The sequence below is a fragment of the Cucurbita pepo genome, chromosome 16 (genome assembly GCF_057944985.1).
Source record: "Cucurbita pepo subsp. pepo isolate OVF chromosome 16, ASM5794498v1, whole genome shotgun sequence".
In the NCBI taxonomy this organism is placed as follows: Eukaryota; Viridiplantae; Streptophyta; class Magnoliopsida; order Cucurbitales; family Cucurbitaceae; genus Cucurbita; species Cucurbita pepo.
The window spans coordinates 10,081,872-10,102,875 of record NC_141813.1 but is presented as its reverse complement, the minus strand read 5'-3'; the positions used below and the strand labels follow the sequence as shown (position 1 = coordinate 10,102,875).

The 21,004-nt window shown below is 37.4% G+C and overlaps 6 protein-coding genes across 12 annotated transcripts; all 6 read left to right on the top strand.

Moving 5' to 3' along the window:
• Positions 1-1,594: 1,594 nt before the first annotated feature.
• On the top strand, positions 1,595-6,059 carry LOC111776919 (BURP domain protein USPL1). 6 transcript variants are annotated; one of them, XM_023656332.2, is made up of 7 exons: positions 1,595-1,742; positions 1,855-1,919; positions 1,998-2,108; positions 2,248-2,364; positions 2,553-2,752; positions 4,789-4,868; positions 5,053-6,059. In XM_023656332.2, exons 6-7 carry the CDS (start codon positions 4,806-4,808, stop codon positions 5,905-5,907), a joined length of 918 nt encoding a protein of 305 aa, XP_023512100.1. In that variant the 5' UTR covers positions 1,595-1,742; positions 1,855-1,919; positions 1,998-2,108; positions 2,248-2,364; positions 2,553-2,752; positions 4,789-4,805; the 3' UTR covers positions 5,908-6,059. The 6 variants fall into 6 exon arrangements, with proteins under 6 accessions (XP_023512100.1, XP_023512101.1, XP_023512099.1 ...); XM_023656333.2 differs by lacking the exon at positions 2,248-2,364 and having other exon boundaries at positions 1,998-2,085; XM_023656331.2 differs by lacking the exon at positions 2,248-2,364.
• A 2,165-nt stretch (positions 6,060-8,224) lies between these two features.
• LOC111777826 (BURP domain-containing protein BNM2A-like) lies at positions 8,225-9,458 on the top strand. Its single transcript, XM_023657547.2, has 2 exons — positions 8,225-8,344; positions 8,565-9,458. The coding sequence occupies exons 1-2, from the start codon at positions 8,282-8,284 to the stop codon at positions 9,297-9,299; spliced, it is 798 nt and encodes a 265-aa protein (XP_023513315.1). The 5' UTR covers positions 8,225-8,281; the 3' UTR covers positions 9,300-9,458.
• Positions 9,459-10,664: 1,206 nt separating this feature from the next.
• On the top strand, positions 10,665-11,929 carry LOC111777026 (agamous-like MADS-box protein AGL61). Its single transcript, XM_023656470.2, has one exon. The coding sequence runs from the start codon at positions 10,836-10,838 to the stop codon at positions 11,766-11,768; it is 933 nt and encodes a 310-aa protein (XP_023512238.1). The 5' UTR covers positions 10,665-10,835; the 3' UTR covers positions 11,769-11,929.
• Positions 11,930-12,131: 202 nt separating this feature from the next.
• On the top strand, positions 12,132-14,332 carry LOC111777458 (mediator of RNA polymerase II transcription subunit 32-like). 2 transcript variants are annotated; one of them, XM_023657077.2, is made up of 2 exons: positions 12,132-12,280; positions 13,678-14,332. In XM_023657077.2, exon 2 carries the CDS (start codon positions 13,680-13,682, stop codon positions 14,148-14,150), a length of 471 nt encoding a protein of 156 aa, XP_023512845.1. In that variant the 5' UTR covers positions 12,132-12,280; positions 13,678-13,679; the 3' UTR covers positions 14,151-14,332. The 2 variants fall into 2 exon arrangements, with proteins under 2 accessions (XP_023512845.1, XP_086974797.1); XM_087118671.1 differs by having other exon boundaries at positions 12,143-12,390.
• Positions 14,333-14,512: 180 nt separating this feature from the next.
• Positions 14,513-17,173, top strand: LOC111777457 (Tetratricopeptide repeat (TPR)-like superfamily protein). The gene has a single exon (XM_023657074.2). It carries the CDS (start codon positions 14,589-14,591, stop codon positions 16,086-16,088), a length of 1,500 nt encoding a protein of 499 aa, XP_023512842.2. The 5' UTR covers positions 14,513-14,588; the 3' UTR covers positions 16,089-17,173.
• Positions 17,174-19,773: 2,600 nt separating this feature from the next.
• LOC111777697 (Cysteine/Histidine-rich C1 domain family protein) lies at positions 19,774-20,742 on the top strand. The gene has a single exon (XM_023657420.2). The coding sequence runs from the start codon at positions 19,838-19,840 to the stop codon at positions 20,552-20,554; it is 717 nt and encodes a 238-aa protein (XP_023513188.1). The 5' UTR covers positions 19,774-19,837; the 3' UTR covers positions 20,555-20,742.
• Positions 20,743-21,004: the final 262 nt, after the last annotated feature.

Here is a 21,004-nt window from a genome sequence, read left to right as displayed (position 1 = left end):
ATTTAACATCTTATTCACTGTTCGGGCTGACTTTTCCTACCTTCTTTCAAGTATTGCTATGGTCTTTACCCTAATAATTACTATAAACGAGAACAAAATTGAATAAAATGACAATACAGATATCGTGTTCTTATGGACGAAGAACGAGATGTTTACCTAAATCTCCCATTAAAATGTTTAATTAGAAGTCAACCTTTTTTTTCTTTTTTTTCCACATAGAGATATAAGTTGTTCTTGAGTTGATGAATGTAATTAGGTATGCATTATACAAAGCTACACCACCCAACAATAAGGTATGTGAACCTTTAATCATTTTCTCTAACAATGAGTGCATTTTGAAGTGAAATCTTTTGTTTTAGCCCACTAATATTAATATGCTCTATCTACCTAGATTATATTAGGTATCTATGTTTTTTTTTTTTTTTTTTTAAATTATCGATATTGGTTTCCGAGATTTTTCGTGCATAATTTTTTAGGTTAATTTACGAGTTCCGCTTGTGTGAATTTTGATTGTGTAACAGTGAAAGCCCATCGCTCCAACGATGTTAGGAAGAGTTCCACTCTCCAATTGATGTGGGATCTCACAATCCACTTCCTTGGGGGCCAACGTCATTGCTAGCACACTGCCCGGTTCGTTCCCCTCTCCAACCGATGTAGGATCTCAGAATCCATCCCCTTAGGGTCCCAACATCATTGCTAGCACACTGCTCGTTTCGTTCCCCTCTCCAACCAATGTGGAATCTCACAATCCTACTCCTTTGGAGGCCCAACAGCAAGTGACATCGCTAGTATACCATCCAGTTTGTTTCCCTCTCGAACTGATGTGGGATCTCATAATCCACTCCCTTGGAGTCCTAACCTCATCGGCCCAATTCATTCCCCTCTTTAACCAATATGGGATCTCACAATCCACCTCCCTTGGGACCAGCGTCCATGCTGGCACACCACCTAGTACTTGACTCATACCATTTGTTACAGCCCAATCCCACTGCTAGCAAATATTATCATTTTTGGGTTTTACCTTTCGAGTTTCCCCTCAAGATTTTGAACGCCGTCTATTAGGGAGAGATTTTCATATTTTTATAAGAAATGATTCGTTCTCTCTCCAATCGATGTGGGATCTCACAAATTGTGTTCAAAGGAACTGTAAACTTTAAAAAGTATCTAATAAGTCTCTAAACTTTAAAAAAACGTTTGTTAATTTTTATTTTTAATGGATCTTCAACATGAAAAAATAGATATTGTCCTCTAACATAGATTTTAGCTAAATGATCGACCATCCGTGACCATCCGTCTTTATGTAGAGCGTTCGAGGATCACATCTCCATCATTTTAAACACGTTTTAGCTAAATGATCGAGCATCCAAGGATCATATCACCATCATTTTAAACTTGTTTTAGCTAAATAATCGACCATCCGTCCTTACATAGAGGGTCCGAAAATCATATCTCTAATACTTTAAATTTATTTAAGCTAAATGATCGACCATCCGTCTTTACACAGAACGTCCGAAGATCATATCTCCATCATTTTAAACTTATTTTAGCTAAATGATCGACTCGGGAAGCCGGACCCAGAGTAGAAGTTTAAGATTTATTTAGAATCACCATTTGGAGAAATTTTGAATGTTTCAATTTAGGGTTAGTAGAGCCGACCAAGGAGAATGGGTGTGTGCTGGCTCCTCGCAGTGGGGGCTGTCCTCCTGGCTCTGAATTGTTCTCTCTTAACCCATTTGAAGAAAGTAAGATCCAAAGTGGGTTCTTGTGAATCATTAATAAAATGGCTTTACTTTTCGATGCATCGGGATGAACCAACTGTTTTGTTTGACTAAACAATTTCTCTATGGGCTACAGATTTGGACGCACATGAAGGTCGGCTCTGCCTCTTGTCCTCTGCCGCAGCCGCTGCCGATTCTAAGGTCAACTCCATTTCCTCCACTTGAAGAAACATTTTCGTTTAATAAAGAATACCCCATTAATGAAATGCTTTCTTTCAGAGCCCCTGACGCCAATTTCAAGGCCTTAGTGCAACTTTCTGACAACCTCAAGCTGTGTTTGACTTCGATTCAAGAAATTTTTATATGGGTTGGTTGCAATTCGTCAAACTGGTGACTGCCTTTTTTTTTTCAATTTCTTTTTGTTTTTGTTGATAATGGATATCACTTTAGAAATAGTGGCCGGCAATCAAGTGACAAAAATATGTTTACGTGCTTATATGATGAATTTGGGATGCCATTATGATCGAAGTCAACCATGGAGAAATTCAACATCATAATGCAACCACAGATTTTGGGGGCACCCCCCAAATTCTTCCGTTTTACAGTCGTTGACTACTGTTTGTGGATCGATGTGACACCCGATTTAGTTGAGTAAAGCACGTAATTCATTAGCTGGAGATTGTTACTTTTTCTCACATTTTGTGCTTTTTTTTTTTTCCACATGCACACCAACTGTTCGATAAAATGCCCCAGTGGGTTGTTACAACTCAATGATTTACTTGGGTTACGTTAAACTGTGTATAACTTATGTCTATTATCACTTTACTTCTCCAGATTTCTACTTTCAAACGTTCAAAGGTAATGGGAAGGCCCACCCCTCTGTTTTCCTCTTTATTAAGAGGCCACTTTTGCTTTATCAAAAGTAAGGCTTCAACCGAAAGCAGAGTTCTTGGTCTGTAGGAGGAGGACAAGAGACGGCCTTCTCAAGATCAGAGTGGACTATCACACCGATAGAACAATAACACGAGGAAGAGGTAAAAGCCTTTCTATGTTCCAGCTTTGAATCATTTGGCCTTTAACTATTTAGTCCATATTCATGTTATATATAGACCAAATCTATAGCTAGGCTATAAGCACATTGTTAGAGTAAATAGCTTATCATCTGACTTTTGTCTTAATCATGAGACTTGACTATAATTCTTTAGCTGGTGGGGGCTCTTAGTTACTGTATCTCTTCCTAAAAGTGTATTTGGTGGGTTATTCTTTGTCCATTTAGCGTTGGGTATGTATAAAATTGTATTAGTATGATTGCCTTTTATGAGTGGGTGAGAAAATATACACGCAACTTTAGTCCTGTTTCTTATTACATATAGTTTGTGAAAATTAGGTGTTTTTTTAACGGTGGCTTCCTCATCTACATCTGGTTTTTGTTCCCTTTTGATAGAAACTATAGCGTTGAGATCCCACATCGTTGGAGAGGGGAACGAAGCATTATTTACAAGGGTGTGAAAACCTCTCCCTAGCAAACACGTTTTAGAAACCTTGAGGGGAAGCTCAAAAAGGAAACCCCCATGAGGAAAATATTTGGTGGGCTTGGGCTGTTACAAATGGTATTAGAGTTACACTGAGCGGTGTGCCAGTGAGAACGCTAGGTCTCAAAGGAGGGTGGATTGTAAGATCTCACATCGGTTGGAGAGGGAAACAAAACATTCTTTACAAGGGTGTGGAAACCTCTCCCTACCAAACGCGTTTTAAAAACTAGCAGTGGGCTTGTGATGTTACGATAAAATTGTACAAAACCCAAATTCAAAACCAAAGACTTATCATAAAAACAGCCTCCCTTCCGTCCCACATTAATAGTAAAGCTTAACTGCTTAAGGATGGGAAATTATGTACTTCAAAAAAAAAAAAAAAAACAAAAAAGAACAGAAAACCCTTCAAGCCAAACGTGTAGGATGAAAAGTCTTCGCCACCTCATCCACCAAACTTGATTCAAGGTTTAGGAAATTCGGGTATTCTCAATAAACCCCGAAGCACACCCCCATCTCTTGTTTCGAAGCCAAAACCAAGAAACAACGATTTAGACAAAGACTAAAATTTCAGCTGTGTTTTAATAGAATGAATCCCAATCATTTGGCTCAAAGCATTTAGTTTCAAGCACAAACCCAAATTCTTCACGTCCTTTATCATTTTCAAGTAATCATACTCAAGCTGACTCACTAGAATGTAACTAGTTGGTACATGGGTCGAGTAAGTTGGATCAACTTATCATCTCATCTCAACCATGGAGTATATCTCTAGTTTTAGTTTGGATAAATTTGCCTCTAATCAACTCTTATTTATTGGAGTCTACTCACTTGTCACCCGTTTTCTTTGCTATTATCAAGCCTATGATCTTTGGAGATCTTGGTTAGGTCTCTAGCCTTTAATGCTATTGACAAAGTTTCCTCTACGTGCAATCAAAAGTTATTCCATTGCTTTAACTTTTGCTAATGCCAATATGGAAAAAGCCATAGGTTTCCAATCAACATCTTGGTTGTTGAGTCGTTCAAGACTTTCCTTTATTCTTTTCTTAATCGAAAATGAGATACAAATCATATTTATGTATAGTTCTCTCATGGTTAATCACTAATTCATCTAACTTAATCGAAATTATTGATGCTAAATGGGAAGCTATCAAGAAGCACCAAGCATAAATCAATGGAGGCTTCATAGTCTAGGCCCTAGGAGGCAACACACACAACCAAATGCTGGTAAAAACAAGTAATTCTGAGAGAACAAATAATAATAAAAGTCACAGTCAAACGTTTCACTTGGCTACGGAACAAACTTTATACAAATTGAAGAAGCTAATTCATTGACTTATCCCTAAGAAGTTGAAAATGAGTTTTTGCCTATGGCATCATATGCTATATTTAATATAGAAAAACCACCTATCATTTAGGTCAAAAACTAATAGTATATTACATAACATGAAGCTACTATATTCTAACATTGCATTTTAATCGTGTGGTTCTTGTTACCAAAGTTCTACTGATATCCTCAACTCCCAAACTCTCCTTGCTTTCAGATCATCACCAGAGAAATATGGCTTTGCGCCTTGAAGCTACTTCTTGTTCTCTCATCCGTCTTGGTTTACTCATTATAATGGTAAGTTTTATGGATTTATAATCAAATTTTCGATCTTTACTACAATTTGGAACTGGGTTGTTTCTGTAGTTCCTAATCTCAATTCTATTTCTCTGAGTATGAAACTTTTTGTTTGATTTGCTTGTGGAAAGGGCAATCAAACTACTTGAAACAAAAGAAGTTGTAATTATCAATTCTATTGCAGGTTGCACAACAAAGTGCTGCTAGGAAATTAACAGATGGCTATGAAAAAGACATAGAACAGTTTGTGAATATGAAGATTAATGATCAGACAAACACCCATATTAAGGAAGTTGATGATGGCCATCAGAAGATGAGTAAGAATCATATGCATGTTCATGCACCATCTCACATGGAGCATTTAGATCCTTTATTATATGTTTTCTTCACCTTAGGTGATTTGAAAGCTGGAAAAAAAATGCCTATTTACTTCCCTTACTCAAGGCCATCCGAAACCCCAAAGTTACTGCCTAGAGAAGAAGCTGAATCCATTCCTTTCTCCACATCACAACTTGAATACCTGCTAACTCTATTCTCTTTTCCAAGAGACTCTCCTCAAGCCAAAGCTGTGGAGTATACCCTGAAGCAGTGCGAGCTCGAATCCATCAATGGAGAGACCAAATTCTGTGCCACTTCTTTAGAATCAATGCTGGATTTTGCTATAAAAATGTTGGGAAGTGAGACCCAATTGAAAGTTTTGACTAGCTCACGTCTCTCCAACTCCACTGTCCTCCTTCAAAACTATACCATTTTGGAGGAACCCAGAGAAACAGTGGCTGCAAAAATGGTGGCATGTCATAGCATGCCTTACCCTTATGCCATTTTTTACTGTCATTGCCAAGAGAGTAATAATAGGCTGTTTGAGATTCTACTAGTGGCTGAGAATGGTGATAGAGTGAAAGCTAGTGCCATTTGCCACATGGATACCTCTCAGTGGGATAAAGATCATGCCTCGTTTAAAGTTCTGAAAACTAAACCAGGAGCTTCTCATGTCTGCCATTTTGTCTCTACTGATAGTTTAGTTTGGCTAGCTGCCTAATCCTACTGTTGGAATTTCATCTGCTTATCTATATATTTACTTGTGTGGTTGATTAATGTTCTAGTTTTGGGTTTGTAAGTTTTATATGCTTTCTAGTGTGTTATTAGTCGAAGATTTCTCTATGAATTATTTTACTGTGTTATTAGTTGGAAGTTTCTCTGAGATTCCATATCGGTCGGGGAGGAGAACAAATCATTCTTTATAAGTGTGTAGAAACATCTCCTTAATAAACGAGTTTTAGAAGCTTTAGAAGAAGGCCCGAAAGAAAAAGTCCAAAGAGGACAATATCTACTAACCGTGGACTTTGATGGTTACAAATTGCCTTTCTTTCGATAAACCTTATTGTTTGTTGGGCACTAATAGTGCCATAATGTGTTTTTAAGCAAGTCTTGAAGTGTTTTTAAGCTAATCTTTGAGTAAACCTTCTTGTTTGCGAACTCGCATAAATCCTTTAGAGTTATGATTGGGTTGCGAGATACTTGAAAGGTTGGAGGATTGACATGTCACAAGCAACCATAGAACCAACGAGCATCTCATCGTACATCAGGAGTTAATGTTTTTACGTTTGTTTCGACAATCAGGCTAAACACCATTACCCTTAGGCTCAAATCAATTAAGAATTATAGTCTAATTTTATTTTAATAATATTGAAGTTTATGAAGAAAGCTTTGGTATTTTATATATTGTATATGTAACTGGTCGAAAGGATCAGGCTCCCTAATTACTGACAGCACTCAATTAGTCGCGCTGACACGAAATTCAGCTGCGGCTAGCACGCTAAGATCAACCACTTGTAGAACGTGGCGTCTTTCCTTCTCGATCGTCTGTCTTTAGCATTTTATAGGAGTGGATAACACCGGGAAAAAAATCAAGTATTAGCGTGAGAGAGCAAACTATTTTTTTCAATAATTTGTGGGCCCAATTGATGAATAATTATTATTTTTATTATTAAATTTTTATGAAGCAAATCTAGTGTGAATTATTATTATTATTATTTACGAAACAAAATCTAGTGAGTTGTAGCATATTGTTTTCTTATTAAATATAATTAGAAAATCAGACGTTTAGGAATAATTAATTAAGATAGCTAAAAACTATTAAACCACTCTCACTCGCTCGTCAGATATTTAACTTCGATTGAGTTTGATTAACCTAACCTAACCCATATGGTTCAAATTGACTTATGAATTTATTTTGGTTGTGTTCAAATTAATCAAAACTTTATGAGTTGGGTTTGGTTCGTGGGTTCACCTAAAACTCGGTTGGGTTTGATTTGTGGGTTAACCTATTACTTTGTTAAGTTGAACCAAACCGGTACAATTATATATATATATATATATATATATATATATATATATATATATATATATATTTTTTAATTTTTAATATTTTATTCTCAAATAACTCTTCAAAAATAATTTTTAATCTTTTAATTAAATATTTGAAAAAAAAATAAATGTTTCATTAAAAATAAAAATTTAAATAAACGATTAAAAAAAAATTTATGGTTGGTTTAAGTTTTATTTATTATTTAATAATTTTTTTAATTAAAAATATTTAGAGACAGAATAATTGGGTTGAATCTAAAAAATGTCTTAACGGGATTTAATCCAAATCACGAACACCTGAAAAAAAAAAAAAAAAAAACTTAAATCATATATAATGGCATTGAGAGAGTTGACCACCTCCATAATGGCAAGCACTCAATCATATATATATATAATGATTCTTAATCTTATCTTCAAGCCGATGAAATGAGATGTCTAAATAAATTAGAAAAAAAAAACAAAATCGATATCGAACGGGTAGGGTATTCATACTGGTTTTTTCGATCACACTATAATTTGTAACAGCATAAGCTCACTACTAGTAGATATTGTCTTGTTTGGACTTTTCGTCTCAAGCTTCCCCTCAAAGTTTCTAAAACGTGTTCGTTAGGAGGAAGTTTTCACACTCTTGTAAACAATGTTTCGTTCTCCTCTCCAACCAATATGGGATCTCACAATCCACCTCCCTTCGAGGCTCAGTGTTCTCACTGGCACAAAAGATTCTTTATAAGGGTCTCGAAACCTCCCCTATCAAACACGAGAAAAAAGAGCACGTTATCTAATCAAAATATATACATATTTGATGAAGTTCCTATCCAATTATAATATATGCTAACATGATATGTAAACAAAGTTGACATTTTGTAAGCCACTCAATAAACAAATTCAAAGAATCATCATCATCATCAAAGAAATAATAATAATAAAAAAACCCCACCCATTAATGCTCATCATACAACCATTCTCAAACCTAAATAAATTGGTATCATGTTCTTGAGAAAACCACATGAAATATCCTCACAATTCACAAACAAACCAAACCAAAAATGCAAGAGAAGGCCATTGTTCATAACTTGACTCTCATTTTCCTCTTCCTTCTTGTTCTTGAGGTAAGCTTCTAAACCCGTAAAAATCGAACAAAACCCTTTAATTAGGGATTGTTGTGAGTGAGTCCCACGTTACGTAATTTAGGGAATGATCATGGGTTTATAAGTAAGAATACATCTACATTGTTACGAGGCCTTCTGGGGGAAACCCACAACAAAACTACGAGAGCTTATGCTCATTAATGATTCCTAACAAAATTTACTTCTTTTTTTTACCTCGCAGACGAACACGAGCCATGCCAAGATGATCGAAACAAGCAAAGATCCATCACTCAACGTGTTCTTCAGTCCCAACGATCTAAAACTCGGAAAAAACATGCCAATCTTCTTCCCAATCAAGAACATATCTCAAATCCCAAAACCCCTCACTCAAGAAACAGCTGAAAAAATCCCTTTCTCATCCACAAATCTCTCTTACCTTCTTAATTTCTTCTCAATCTCTAAAGCTTCCCCACAAGCCAAGGCCATGGAGTACACTCTAACACAATGCGAGCTTGAGCCCATGGAAGGAGAGACCAAGTTTTGCGCCACCTCTTTAGACTCCTTATACCACTTGACCAGCAGCGTTTTTGGATTTGACGGCGGCGACCACGGCGGCGTGAAGGCTGAGGCCACTAAGTATCCTAAGAATTTCAAGACAGAATTGCAAAAGTACACGATTTTGGAGGAACCCATTAAAATTTGGGCTCCAAAAATATTGTCTTGTCATTTGATGCCATACCCTTATTTGGTGATGTATTGTCATAGCCAAGTGAGTGATACTATGTTGTATAAGGTGGTTGTTGTGGGGGAAAATGGTGATAGAGTTGAGGCGTTGGCTATTTGTCATGTTGATACCTCTGAATGGGATAGTGATCATGTGGTGTTTAGAGTGCTCAATGTTGTGCCTGGTGCCTCAGCTGTTTGTCATTTCTATCCTCAAGACAACATTGTTTTTGTTCCTAATGTTGAGTCTTAGGATGTTTGTTTTCAAGTGTTTTGTGTTTTGTGTTTTGTGTGTGTGTTCTTGTAAGATATGTTTGTTTTTCGGTTTCTGGGTATGTGTTGAAAATTTATGTCTTGTTGGTATAGATAGTAACTTTCGGTTTTTTGAATGATGAAACTAGAAGAGCGAATGGTTGGCTATAACGAGTATATTACGAGATGTTTTTCCATATCATTGGCGCTTAGTTTTGACTATGTTTACAATTTTTTTTTTTTTGAAACGGGTTAGGAAGGGGTACCACGAGACCCATGGGTGTTGTTTAGTAGCTTTCCTAGTAAAGGAAAGAAAGGGTCGATGGTGATGACATATCCTATGTCAGATCTCATATTGGTTGGAAAGGGGAACAAAACATTCTTTTATAAGTGTGTGGAAACATTTTCGTAACAGATGCGTTTTAAAAACCTTGAGGGGAAGCCCAAGGAGGATAATATTGGCTAGCCATGGGCTTGAGCTGGTACGAATGGTATTAGAGCCAGACGTTGGACCTCGAAGGAGGGTGGATTATGAGATCCCACATCGATTGAAAAGAGGAACGAGTGCCAGCGAGGACAGTTGGTGTCACAATTGCATTTTTCTTGGTATCGAACTTTTGTATGACTAGAAGTAAAAAGAGGCAACACAGTCTTAAATAACATATAACTTTTCGGGCAGGGAGTATTTGATAACTAGTCGCATCCCCTTATAGTACATTTTAAGGCGATTCAGGATTGACAGACGTATACGTGATTTTGCCGAATACTCATACAAAATCTAGGTGGGAGGAGTTGACGACTAGTCGCATTCTCCTATCGTACATTTTGGGGCATTTCATGATTCTCCCGAAATTTCATACACTTAGAAAATCCAAGAAGGAACTTATACATCATGAAAGTAGTAAAGGGAAGCAATAAAATGACACAAGGCAAGGGTTTAGGCATGTAACGAGCATGCGACCATGGGCAACACACCTTGGACAAACATGACCGTGACATCCGCCCCCACTTAATTGGTTGACGTCTCTGTCAACCGTCTCATTTCTTCGAACTCCGCACGACTTCAGGTCTTCTGCGCGTTCCCAACCGATTTTGCCTCTAGGAGTTCTTTCCACTTAACCAAGAATTCTTGTACTTCTTTGTTCGCTCGGCCAAAATTTCTTTTACTTCTTTGTTGCTCGTCATGTCACTTCATTGCGACGATGGTCGTCGTTATCTGGAAGATACGGTCATCGTCCAATTTCGACAATAAAAAAGAAAAGTAAAAAACTCAAAATACAAAGTTGTAAGAATTAAATTAATTACAAAATACAAAGTTAATACTAATTTATATAAATTGAAACAAAAAAAGGAAAAAACTTAATGCGTATAAATTAAATAAATATTTATATTTATAATAAGAATCATAATTTATATAATTAAAAAATGAATTTAGAGGCCTATAAATAATCCGCGGGTCTCAACGGTCCACTACAGCTGTTGTACTGCTTTCCAGAATTCAACACTCCCATTCTGCTTCTCTCTCAAATTGTTGACCATGAAGAAATCTCTCGGTCGCCGGAAAATTGAAATAAAGAAGCTTGAGAAGAAGAGTACCCAGCAAGTTACCTTCTCTAAACGCCGCGCCGGACTCTTCAACAAGGCGGCGGAGCTTTCCGTTCTGTGCGGTGCTGAGATCGCGATCCTCGTCGCCTCTTCCCGCAACAAGCTCTATACATTCGGTCATCCCAATGTTGAGTCGCTCTTGGATCGTTTTCTCACCGGAAATTCTGCTCCGCCTAAGCCGGCAGAGGCCTACCTCCCTTTGGACGAGTTGAACCGCGATTTTGACGATGTGGCCGCAGAGTACGACATCGAGAAGAGGCGCACGGCAGAGCGGTTGAGTAACGATCGATTTTGGTGGGATGAGCCGCTGGAATCTATGAAAATCGACGAACTGAAGCGATTCCGGTCGTCGTTGGTGGATCTGAGAGGAAAAGTGGCGGAGAGAGTGGAGAAATTTACGGCTATGAGAAAAGAAGGATCTCTGTTACCTGCTCTGCAGCCGTCGACACCTCCATCGATCGACCTCGTCGAAAACCTCGAACGGCCGCCGACGCCTCCTCCATCAATTGGCCGCTTCGGAAACCTCCAATGGCCGTCGACGCCTCCATCGATTGACCTGGTCGAAAATCTCCAACGGCCGCCGACATCTCCATCAATTGGCCTCTTCGAAAACCTCCAATGGCCGTCGACGCCTCCATCGATCGACCTCGTCGAAAATCTCCAACAGCCGCAGACGCCTCCATCAATTGGCCTCTTCGAAAAAATCCAATGGCCGTCGACGCCTCCATCGATTGACTTCGTCGAAAGCCTCCAATGGTCGCCGATGCCGTCGATTCATCTTGTTGAAAACGACCAATGTCTGCTATCGTCGTTTCAGATCTCTGGAAACCACTCTGTCGCACGCGGACTGAATATGCTAGACTAGGGTTTTAGTGATTTGCTGTTGTTTTTTAATTTTCATGTCGCATGAAAATCATATAATTAGATTAAACCGATAGTGATGGCTTTTAGTTCATCTGCATATTTTTTTTCAAAGTGTTCATAAAATTCATCTGAGATCAAAGAAATTTATGAGATTGATATTCATATTTGTTGTCAATTCAAATGTTCTTCCATAACAAGTTGTTAATATCTACTATTGTTACTTAAAAATTAAAAAAAAAATGAATCTAAAATTAAAAAGTGTTTTTTTTTTTAGTTTAAAAATGTTAATAAATTTTTTTAAAATTTGACAGTATTTTTTTAGAATGAAAAATTTATAAATTATAATTATTATTAATTTAGGGTTTGTTTTGAAATTAAATTTTGTTTCAACTTTCTCCCCTCCTCCTCCTCCTCCTCCTCCTCCTCGCTCGATAAGCCCTCGCATCGAGGTGGTGATCGGCAGATCGATTGCTCTCTCCAGAGCACACAACAGTTCACTGCAGAAGATTTGCGGTTTGCTCATCCGCTTTCTCTATGTTTATTGTTTCTCGATCATTCTGTTAAGGATCGAATCGAATCCAGAAAGGGAATTCGGATTTTACTGCAAATCAAATCTTCTTCCTGTAATTTTTTTTTTTTAATTTCAGTCTCTGTTTTTCATTTTCGTAGATTATTGTGTTCTTCGTTGATTCTGGTTTTGTTCTTCTCTTGTTTGGCTTAATTCTGGCCTGAACAGGTTTCTCCTGTTCTTGTTAACAGAAGATTTTCGTCTTAATTTGAAAGTTATCGTCCTCTACTGCCTGAACAAATTTCCGGCTCTCTTAAATTTTTAGTTTCTTTTTTTTTTTTTTTGAGTATCAAGACTTCTTAGCTCATGAGCAAATTATTGATTCTTGCTCTTTTGTGAATATCATCTTAATTTGAACCCTGCACCTCCAAATTCTGTGTATTACAAAGCTACTTTTCTACTCAAATTGTTCTTTTTTGTTTACCATTTAACAAAAACATTGAATTGGTTTTGAAGCCCACAACCCAATTTATTACTGACTGAATTCAAGCACTTGTTTATTATCGATATCAACTTGATTATTAGAGCTATCAACTTGTTTATTATAGATATCAGTATTCATAGTATGCACATTTTAGTTTTTAGGTGAAACTAAAATGTGTAAACACAGTCCTACGTTGGCTAAGGATGTTGGCTAGGCATGTATCTCCATTGGTAGGATGCTTTTTAGGTGAGCCCAAAAGTAAATCCGTGAGAGATTATGTTCAAATAGTATTTTACCATTATAGAAATATGCACGAATCCATGAGAAGAGATTATGTTCAAATAGTATTTTACCATCATAGAAATATGCACGAATCCATGAGAAGAGATTATGTTCAAATAGTATTTTACCATCATAGAAATATGCACGAGTCCATGAGAAGAGATTATGTTCAAATAGTATTTTATCATCATAGAAATATGCACGAATCCATGAGAAGAGATTATGTTCAAATAGTATCTTACCCTTGGAGAAATATGTGTGAATCCATGAGAGATTATGTTCAAATAGTAACTTACCATCATAGAAATATGCGTGAATTCATGAGAGATTGTGTTCAAATAGTATCTTACCATTAGAGAAATATGCGTGAATCCACGAGATATTATGTTCAACTAGGATCTTACCATCAGAGAAATATGCGTGAATCCACGAGAGATTATGTTCAACTAGTATCTTACCATTAGAATATGCCGAAGATTCATTGTTTTCAAATTTTTAATGTTTGTTAAGTAATTTATTGTAGGCTAAAGTGGAATATGGAAAGTTTAGGAACCTTGATATGAAAGTTCAAGATCTTGCTTGTTTTCTCTGGCTCTTGATACTCACTTTCTTGGTTGTCATGTATTTATGTATCAGATATGGATAGCCTAGTGGACTCTTTAAATAACGCATATCAGGAGTTTGTTTCTGGAGCAGCCAATGTCCTTGAAGCAAACGAGGCCTCAGGGGCTCAGAAGACAGCAGCAACCGATGCGGCTCTTGAAAATTTTAAACAGAAATGGGAGCTATTCAGGGTAGCTTGTGATCAAGCAGAGGAATTTGTGGAGTCTGTGAAGCAAAGGATAGGATCAGAGTGCCTTGTTGATGAGGCCACTGGTTCACTGGCTGGCAAGTCTGGGCAGGCGGCCGCCACCGCCGCCACTGCCGGCCTTCCTCCGATCAGTGCCGTTCGGTTGGAACAGATGAGCAAGGCTGTGAGATGGCTTGTGATTGAGCTGCAGCATGGGTCAGGAGCTGCTGCTGCTGCTGCTGCTGCAGCTTCTGCTTCAGCACACTCCCACCCTTCTGCTCCCTTTGATGCTAGATTTACTGAGGATGCAACACAATAGAGATACCCATATCTCATGAGGGCTATAACATAACAAGTTTCTTTGTGTTTTGCTTGAATTTACTCTTTGGGTGAGGCATTTTACTGTGCAAGATAAACGTCTTGAACTTCGACCGAATGTAAAAAATGAATCCCTTCTCGTGTACCTATGGTTAATCTAATAGCTCAAACCCATCGCTAGCAGATATTGTTCTCTTTGGACTTTTACTTTCGAGCTTCTTCTCAAGTTTTTTAAAATGCAGTCTGCTAGAGATAAGTTTTTACACTCGAATGATTCGTTCTCCTCTCCAACCGATGTGGATCTCACAGTCCACCCTCTCGGGGGCAAATGTCCTTGTTGGCACTCGTTAAAGTTAACAAAAAAAAAAACTATAAATTGAGATGAAAAGACCCAAATATTTGGGCATCTCTCTGTTAGAGCTTTTCTCGTGGAGTTTCAATGTCCATTCCGCTGCTTAAACGATCCCTTTGGCTGATTCCAAACTCCACCTTTAACCTCCCATTTTCCCCTTCCTTCTTCTCATCCTCACCGGCCGCCGTACCCTCGCCGTCGACGAAGCCTTCAATCTCGACCGTTGTTTCAGTTCTTACTCACCACCGCTCCAAGTCTCGCTGGCGATTCCTCAACTCCCTCTGTCCTGACGGCTTCGATCCCGGTGAGTTTTCCGATATCGTTCTACAGATCAAGAATAATTCTCATCTCGTCCTCCGCTTCTTCCTCTGGACTCGGAGTAAGTCACTCTGCAATCACGATCTTGTTTCGTACTCAACCGTCATCCATATCCTTGCTCGCGGCCGACTTAGAACTCATGCCAAGGATGTTATTCAGACCGCCATTAGGGCTACGGCGCTTGAAGATGGCGATGATTGTTCCAATTGTGAGCGGTTTTCGTCTTCGAGGCCTTTGAAGCTGTTTGAAACCCTCGTTAAGACGTATAAACAGTGTGGCTCTGCTCCTTTTGTGTTTGATTTGTTGATTAAAGCTCTTTTGGATTCTAAAAAGCTCGATCCAGCCATTCAAATTGTTAGAATGTTACGGTCTCGTGGGATTAGCCCACAAATTGGTACGTTGAATTCGTTGATTCTGTGGATGTCGAAATGCGAAGGGGCTAATGCAGGTTATGCACTTTTTAGAGAAGTTTTTGGTTTGAATTGTGAAATTGAGGAACAGAATGTCAAAGTAAAGGCTCGGGTTAGTCCTAATGTGCATACTTTTAATACATTAATGGTGTGTTTCTATCAAGATGGGTTGGTGGGGCGGGTGAAGGAGATATGGGATCAATTAGCTGATTCAACTTCAATTCCAAACAGCTACAGTTATAGTATTTTGATGGCAGTGTTATGCGAAGAGAAAAGGATGGGTGAAGCAGAGGAGTTGTGGGAAGAAATGAAAATGAAAAAGTTGGAGATTGATGCTGTAGCTTACAATACTATAATTGGTGGATTTTGTAAAGCAGGAAATGTTCGTAGGGCTGAAGAGTTCTTTAGGGAAATGGAGCTCTGTGGAACGGAGAGTACTTTCTCCACCTTTGAGCATCTAATCAATGGCTATTGTGAGACTGGAGATGTTGATTCTGCATTACTTGTGTATAAGGATATGCGCAGGAAATCATTTAGTCTCAACCCTTTGATGCTGGAAGCAATTACAAGAGGGTTGTGTGCGGAGACGAGGCTTTTAGAAGCTTTAGACGTTTTCGGTTTCGCCATAGAACACACTAACTTTTGCCCAACAATGGAGACTTATGAACTTCTGATAAATGGTTTGTGTCAGGAAGGGAAACTTGAAGCTGCATTTAAGCTTCAAGCGCAGATGGTAGGGAAAGGTTTTAAGCCAAATTCAAAGATTTACCAATCTTTTATTGATGCCTATTCAAAAGAAGGAAATGAAGAAATGGTCAAGAAGTTGGGAGAGGAAATACTTGAAATCCAGCTGAGTTGAGACTGCAACCACATGATCAGAACGAAGTTTCTATGAACTCTAGAGGTTAGTTGAACTTATTTCTGATCAATTCTTGAAAATGCATTTCGTATATTATTTCGATCATGTTTTCTGAATTATGAGCTTAGGTTAGTTTAGAAATTTGTTTATGTTCTTGGAATCAGTTCAAGGTAATCCACATTTTGTGGTGGTTTCATGAGATTTTTTTCATAAATCTAAAGCTTTATGGCACTCAAAATCATTGTTAGTATGTATTTGATTAATAAAGACCCCCATAAGGTGGGGGAAGGAGTATGCAGACTCTAGCTCGGAACTTCAAAGCAACAAAGCTAGGAATTAAGAGTAGCTTATTGGTTAATGCATTTCTACTCTTTTCAAGAAGTTGTACATTTGATTCTTCCCACAAGTAGCCTACTTGTGAGATTCTATATTGGTTGGAGAGAGGAACGAAGCATTCCTTATAAGGGTGTGGAAACTTCTCTATAAACAAACACATTTTAAAACTGTGAGGCTGACGGCGATACGTAACGAACCAAAACGAACAATATCTGCTAACAGTGAGCTTGAACTATTACAAATAGTATTAGAGCCAGTCACCAGGAGCAAGGATGCTGGATCCTCAAGGAGGGTGGATTGTGAGATCCCACATCGGTTGGGAGAGGGAAACGAAGCATTCCTTATGAAGGTGTCAAAACCTCTCCCTAGCATATGTGCTTTAAAACCGTGAGGGTGACGACGATACGTAACCGGCCAAAAGGGACAATATCCGTTAACGGTGGGCTTTGGCTGTTACACTACCTATGATGAAATATTCTTATCAAAATATATTCTTATCAAGGAAGGAAGAACTAGAAATAGAAGATGGATTATTGTTAATTGCTCAAAGTTGGTCATGGCTTTAGATTTCTCTTGGATAGATGCCTAGCGAATCAAAGTTTAAAGAACCTGGTTCCTAGACTTTTTGAATAGGCAACTTTGTCAAGGATGTTAACTTTGAGTATGACAATTTGAATCATGAACTTTTGATACTGTAAATGTTTTGTACGATTGAATATGATTTGGATCATGAACTTTGAAGTTTATAATCATCTTTTATTTTGTAATCTTGAAATAACTCTCAGTTCTTAGTAAAGTTGTTACTTCATAGAAAAATTCAATACTTAGTATCTTATTACTTTTGGTTGAAGAAATTTATAAGGTTTGAAGGCATGTTTCTAACCAATCAAATCGAGTCTAGCTCGAGGAAGCCTCATGAGGTATCTTGGTGATAGTATCGACATATTATGAACCAACCTCCTTGTTTTAGTACGATTGAATACGATTTTAGTTTTAGTACCATTTCTTTACTATGGTCTTCACCTCTCTTAACGAAACAATTGAACTCTTAGCTGAACTACAAACACAAAAACTACTTTTAGCCTTCAAAACTTAGCTTGGATATCGAAAACCAAATAGCTATAGATTGGAGAATAAGATTCTTGTCTTTACTTCATCCCTTCTTTAGGAGTTTCGAGTTTCTATTACTTCTTTCATGATCTTTTTATCACCTAGTTTACCATTCTAACTTATAATCCTACTCTACCATAGTTTAACATCACTCGAACATCTATTTTGTCCAAACGTTGTTCCTACTTTTCTCTCCAATTAACTTGAGAATCACCCATGTTACTTGAACACAATCTATTTAGTTTATGGATCATTGCACATTTGATAGACGAGTCTATGACATGTAAATAAGCTTATTTCGTATTTTATAAGATCAATATGTCTTGTAAATATGTTTTATGATGCAATACGACGAGGATTCGTCAAAACCCAACGAATAGAATTTGTGATATTGATGGTGAATTACGAGAGGAGACTAAGTGTACTTGATTCCGAACATCATTTCATTGCTTGGTTGTGCCAAAAATGCTCTTAAAAAGACTGAATGTGGATGGGTTCTGATCAATACTTAGATCACTTGTGTGGAATCTTGTTTCATTTGTTCCTTTCAAATGAAAATTGACGACAATGCTTGTGAATAATCCAACCTCACATTTTATCTTTATGTCAAATTTAAGATGAGATTCATATAATCTTGGAATAAATTCTTCCACTAAATGCCATTTTAATTGGATAATCTTTGCTATTTTATAATTATTTTATTTAAAGCAAAGTTTTTTTTTTTTTTTTTTTTTTAAATTTTGTATTGGAATAAGAATTTCCTTTCCACCTCACTAATAATTCATTCTCTCTAAATATATATATATATATATATATATAATAAAGGGAACAAATTAAAATGAAAAATCATGAAGAATGTGTCATTTTTTATTTCAATTTGCCATATCAAAATATTAAAATAGTTAAACATAAACTATATACTAGCAACTAAAAGATTAGATAGATTAGATCTTCGAGCATCCTACATATTATTTAATTAAAGAATGATAACTTTAACATTTCATCTTATCAATACAAAATTTCTCAAAATTTTAAGATAAGTTATGTTTCTAAGATATTGTCACAAGAACGAGAATAAAAATCTATTAGACATAGTTTTATGACGAAACTATTTATATTGTTAGTCTATTTTTAGTTTTTGTACTTTTACAACATAACGAGGATTGCCCTAGTTGAAGGGGGTAAACAATTTGACAAAGTGAAGATGAATATAAGGTGCTAAAAGATCGAATTTTAGAGAAAACAATTAAGAGAAACAACCATCGACTTGTTGAAAATTGATGTAAGCTCGACTTGTTAGTTCAAGATTCTCTCATAGAATCGCATGCCATACGGATGAGGATCATCTTTGGAGTCAAGAATGGATGAGCCAATATAGTTATCGTCTTAGGCTCAGGTGTAATATCATATATATCAACTACAAGATGTAATATCAAATTTACATTATCATCAAACGATATTGTAATAGCCCAAGCCCACCGCTAGTAGATATTGTCCTCTTTTGGCTTTCCTTTTCGAATTTCTCCTCAAGGTTTTTAAAACACGCCTGCTAGGGAGAGGTTTCTACACCCTTATAAAGAATTTTTCGTTCTCCTCATTCGATGTGGAATCTCATAATCCACCCTCCTTCGAGGCCCAACATGCTCACTAATACTCGTTTCTCTCTCCAATCGATGTAGGATATTATAAATATAGAATCTATTAGACTAGATTGATACAACAAATATCAATGAATCAAATGAAATTGCAAACCAAGAGACAGAATCAACTAACTTATTGTAACGAAAGTATTCGACCCAAATCCAAAACGGTCGTTGTTTAACATTAAGGTATAAACTATGGCTAATCAATACTCTCAAGGCTGCAATGCTCAATATGTATCAGAAAAGAATAGATACATCAAAATCTATAAATTTTAGTTGCAAATAATTAGTACATATTCCTTTGGTGGGTATCACCTAATATGCTTTGTGGGTATCAATAATGGTGCCTTCTTCACATTTGGGATTAGTTCCCCTCCAATGCTTATAATTTACCACCACCTCAAAGCATACAATTCCCCACTTTTTGCTTCATTTTCAAGCCAAACACAATCCCAATAACACTCTAAACCACTCTTTTTTAAGCCTAAAAGCCCATCTTCTTATCTTCTCTACCATCCTCAGAGCTTGAAGGAAGATCTAAATTTTTTGGTCTGACAGAAAAAAAGCATGTAAAGGAGTCAAAGAAAGTTACCTTGAAGCTTTTCATTGAGTATATATATGATCCTCGTTGCTCTACTTTAGCAGGAGCCAGAATTGAAGATGAAGTATAATGAGATCTCTCACTTCAGCCACCCACAACACAAGCTCAAGTTTGAGTACTCGGAGTCTCCATTCAAGTGTGATGGCTGCAAGGAGGTTGGTATAGGCTCTAGCTACAAATGCACGGTCTGTGACTTCGACCTCCACGTGCATTGTGCTATCCCTTCCCCCTCTATCTCGCACCCTTTCTACACCAGGTGCTCCTTCCAGTTCATGTCTCACCCGCCCGGCAACATTTCCCGATACTGCAATGCCTGTGAGAAGGATGTCACTGGCTTCATTTACCACTGCAAAACTTGTGGTTTTGATCTTCACCCGTGCTGTGCCAAGCTCCCGATGGCACTCAGTGACGGTGAAATCAAGCTCTACCTTTACAAGAAAGTGAGTTCATCGTGTCATAGGTGCGGACGGAAGGGAAGAAGCTGGTGTTACAGATCTTCTTGTAAGAAGTACAATCTACATGTAGCTTGTGTGAAAGAAATGCTTGAGGAGAGCTGGCATGAATTGTACTTTGGACGTGGGAAATCTACCAAATTGCAGACAAGAATTCCTAGTCTTAAGAATACTCTTCAGACTCATCATAACAAGGGCAAGGGCAAGATGAAGAGTTGTTGTGAGATGGCTGGTATGGCTGTCCAAACTGTTATATCCGCGGTGCTGGGAGATCCAACAGCTCTGATTGCAGGGGTCATCGGGGCCCTAATATCGGCAGCATGATGATCAGTGATATCAAGTCAGTTAGGATAGTATTAGGATCAGGCTTGTTTAGTATGGACTTGTTTGAATGATATCAGACCATCATGAATCTCATGATATCATTTAGGTGTAGCTAAAACTCCAAAAGCCTAACATGTTAACTATTTCTCAGGCCAAAAGAAAAAAAATAGTAATTTTTCTTTCAAGAACTGAATTTCCAATGAATTCACATAATATAATCTAAAAAGGAAGTGTACCAAAAAAAGAAGATGAAGAAGAGAGAGAAAAGAAAAGAAAAGAAACGCCACAAGCCTGCAGATTCTCCATCTTTAGTCCTGAACCTCTCATCTTTAGGCTAAGAATAAATAATAATATGGAAGAGGGGTTCATCCAATCTTCTAGTTCAACCTTGTCTTAGAGATTCGTCTAAAATATAAATTGTTCTAAGACATTCAAAATGATATTTGAATA

Bases quoted from the DNA above. Each gene is read 5' to 3' on its own strand.
- LOC111776919 (XM_023656333.2), top strand. From the start codon at position 4,806: ATGGCTTTGCGCCTTGAAGCTACTTCTTGTTCTCTCATCCGTCTTGGT. The intron at 4,869-5,052 runs GTAAGTTTTATG...ATTCTATTGCAG, and splicing joins TTGGTTTACTCATTATAATG to GTTGCACAACAAAGTGCTGC.
- LOC111777826 (XM_023657547.2), top strand. From the start codon at position 8,282: ATGCAAGAGAAGGCCATTGTTCATAACTTGACTCTCATTTTCCTCTTC. The intron at 8,345-8,564 runs GTAAGCTTCTAA...TTTACCTCGCAG, and splicing joins TCTTCCTTCTTGTTCTTGAG to ACGAACACGAGCCATGCCAA.
- LOC111777026 (XM_023656470.2), top strand. From the start codon at position 10,836: ATGAAGAAATCTCTCGGTCGCCGGAAAATTGAAATAAAGAAGCTTGAG.
- LOC111777458 (XM_023657077.2), top strand. From the start codon at position 13,680: ATGGATAGCCTAGTGGACTCTTTAAATAACGCATATCAGGAGTTTGTT.
- LOC111777457 (XM_023657074.2), top strand. From the start codon at position 14,589: ATGTCCATTCCGCTGCTTAAACGATCCCTTTGGCTGATTCCAAACTCC.
- LOC111777697 (XM_023657420.2), top strand. From the start codon at position 19,838: ATGAAGTATAATGAGATCTCTCACTTCAGCCACCCACAACACAAGCTC.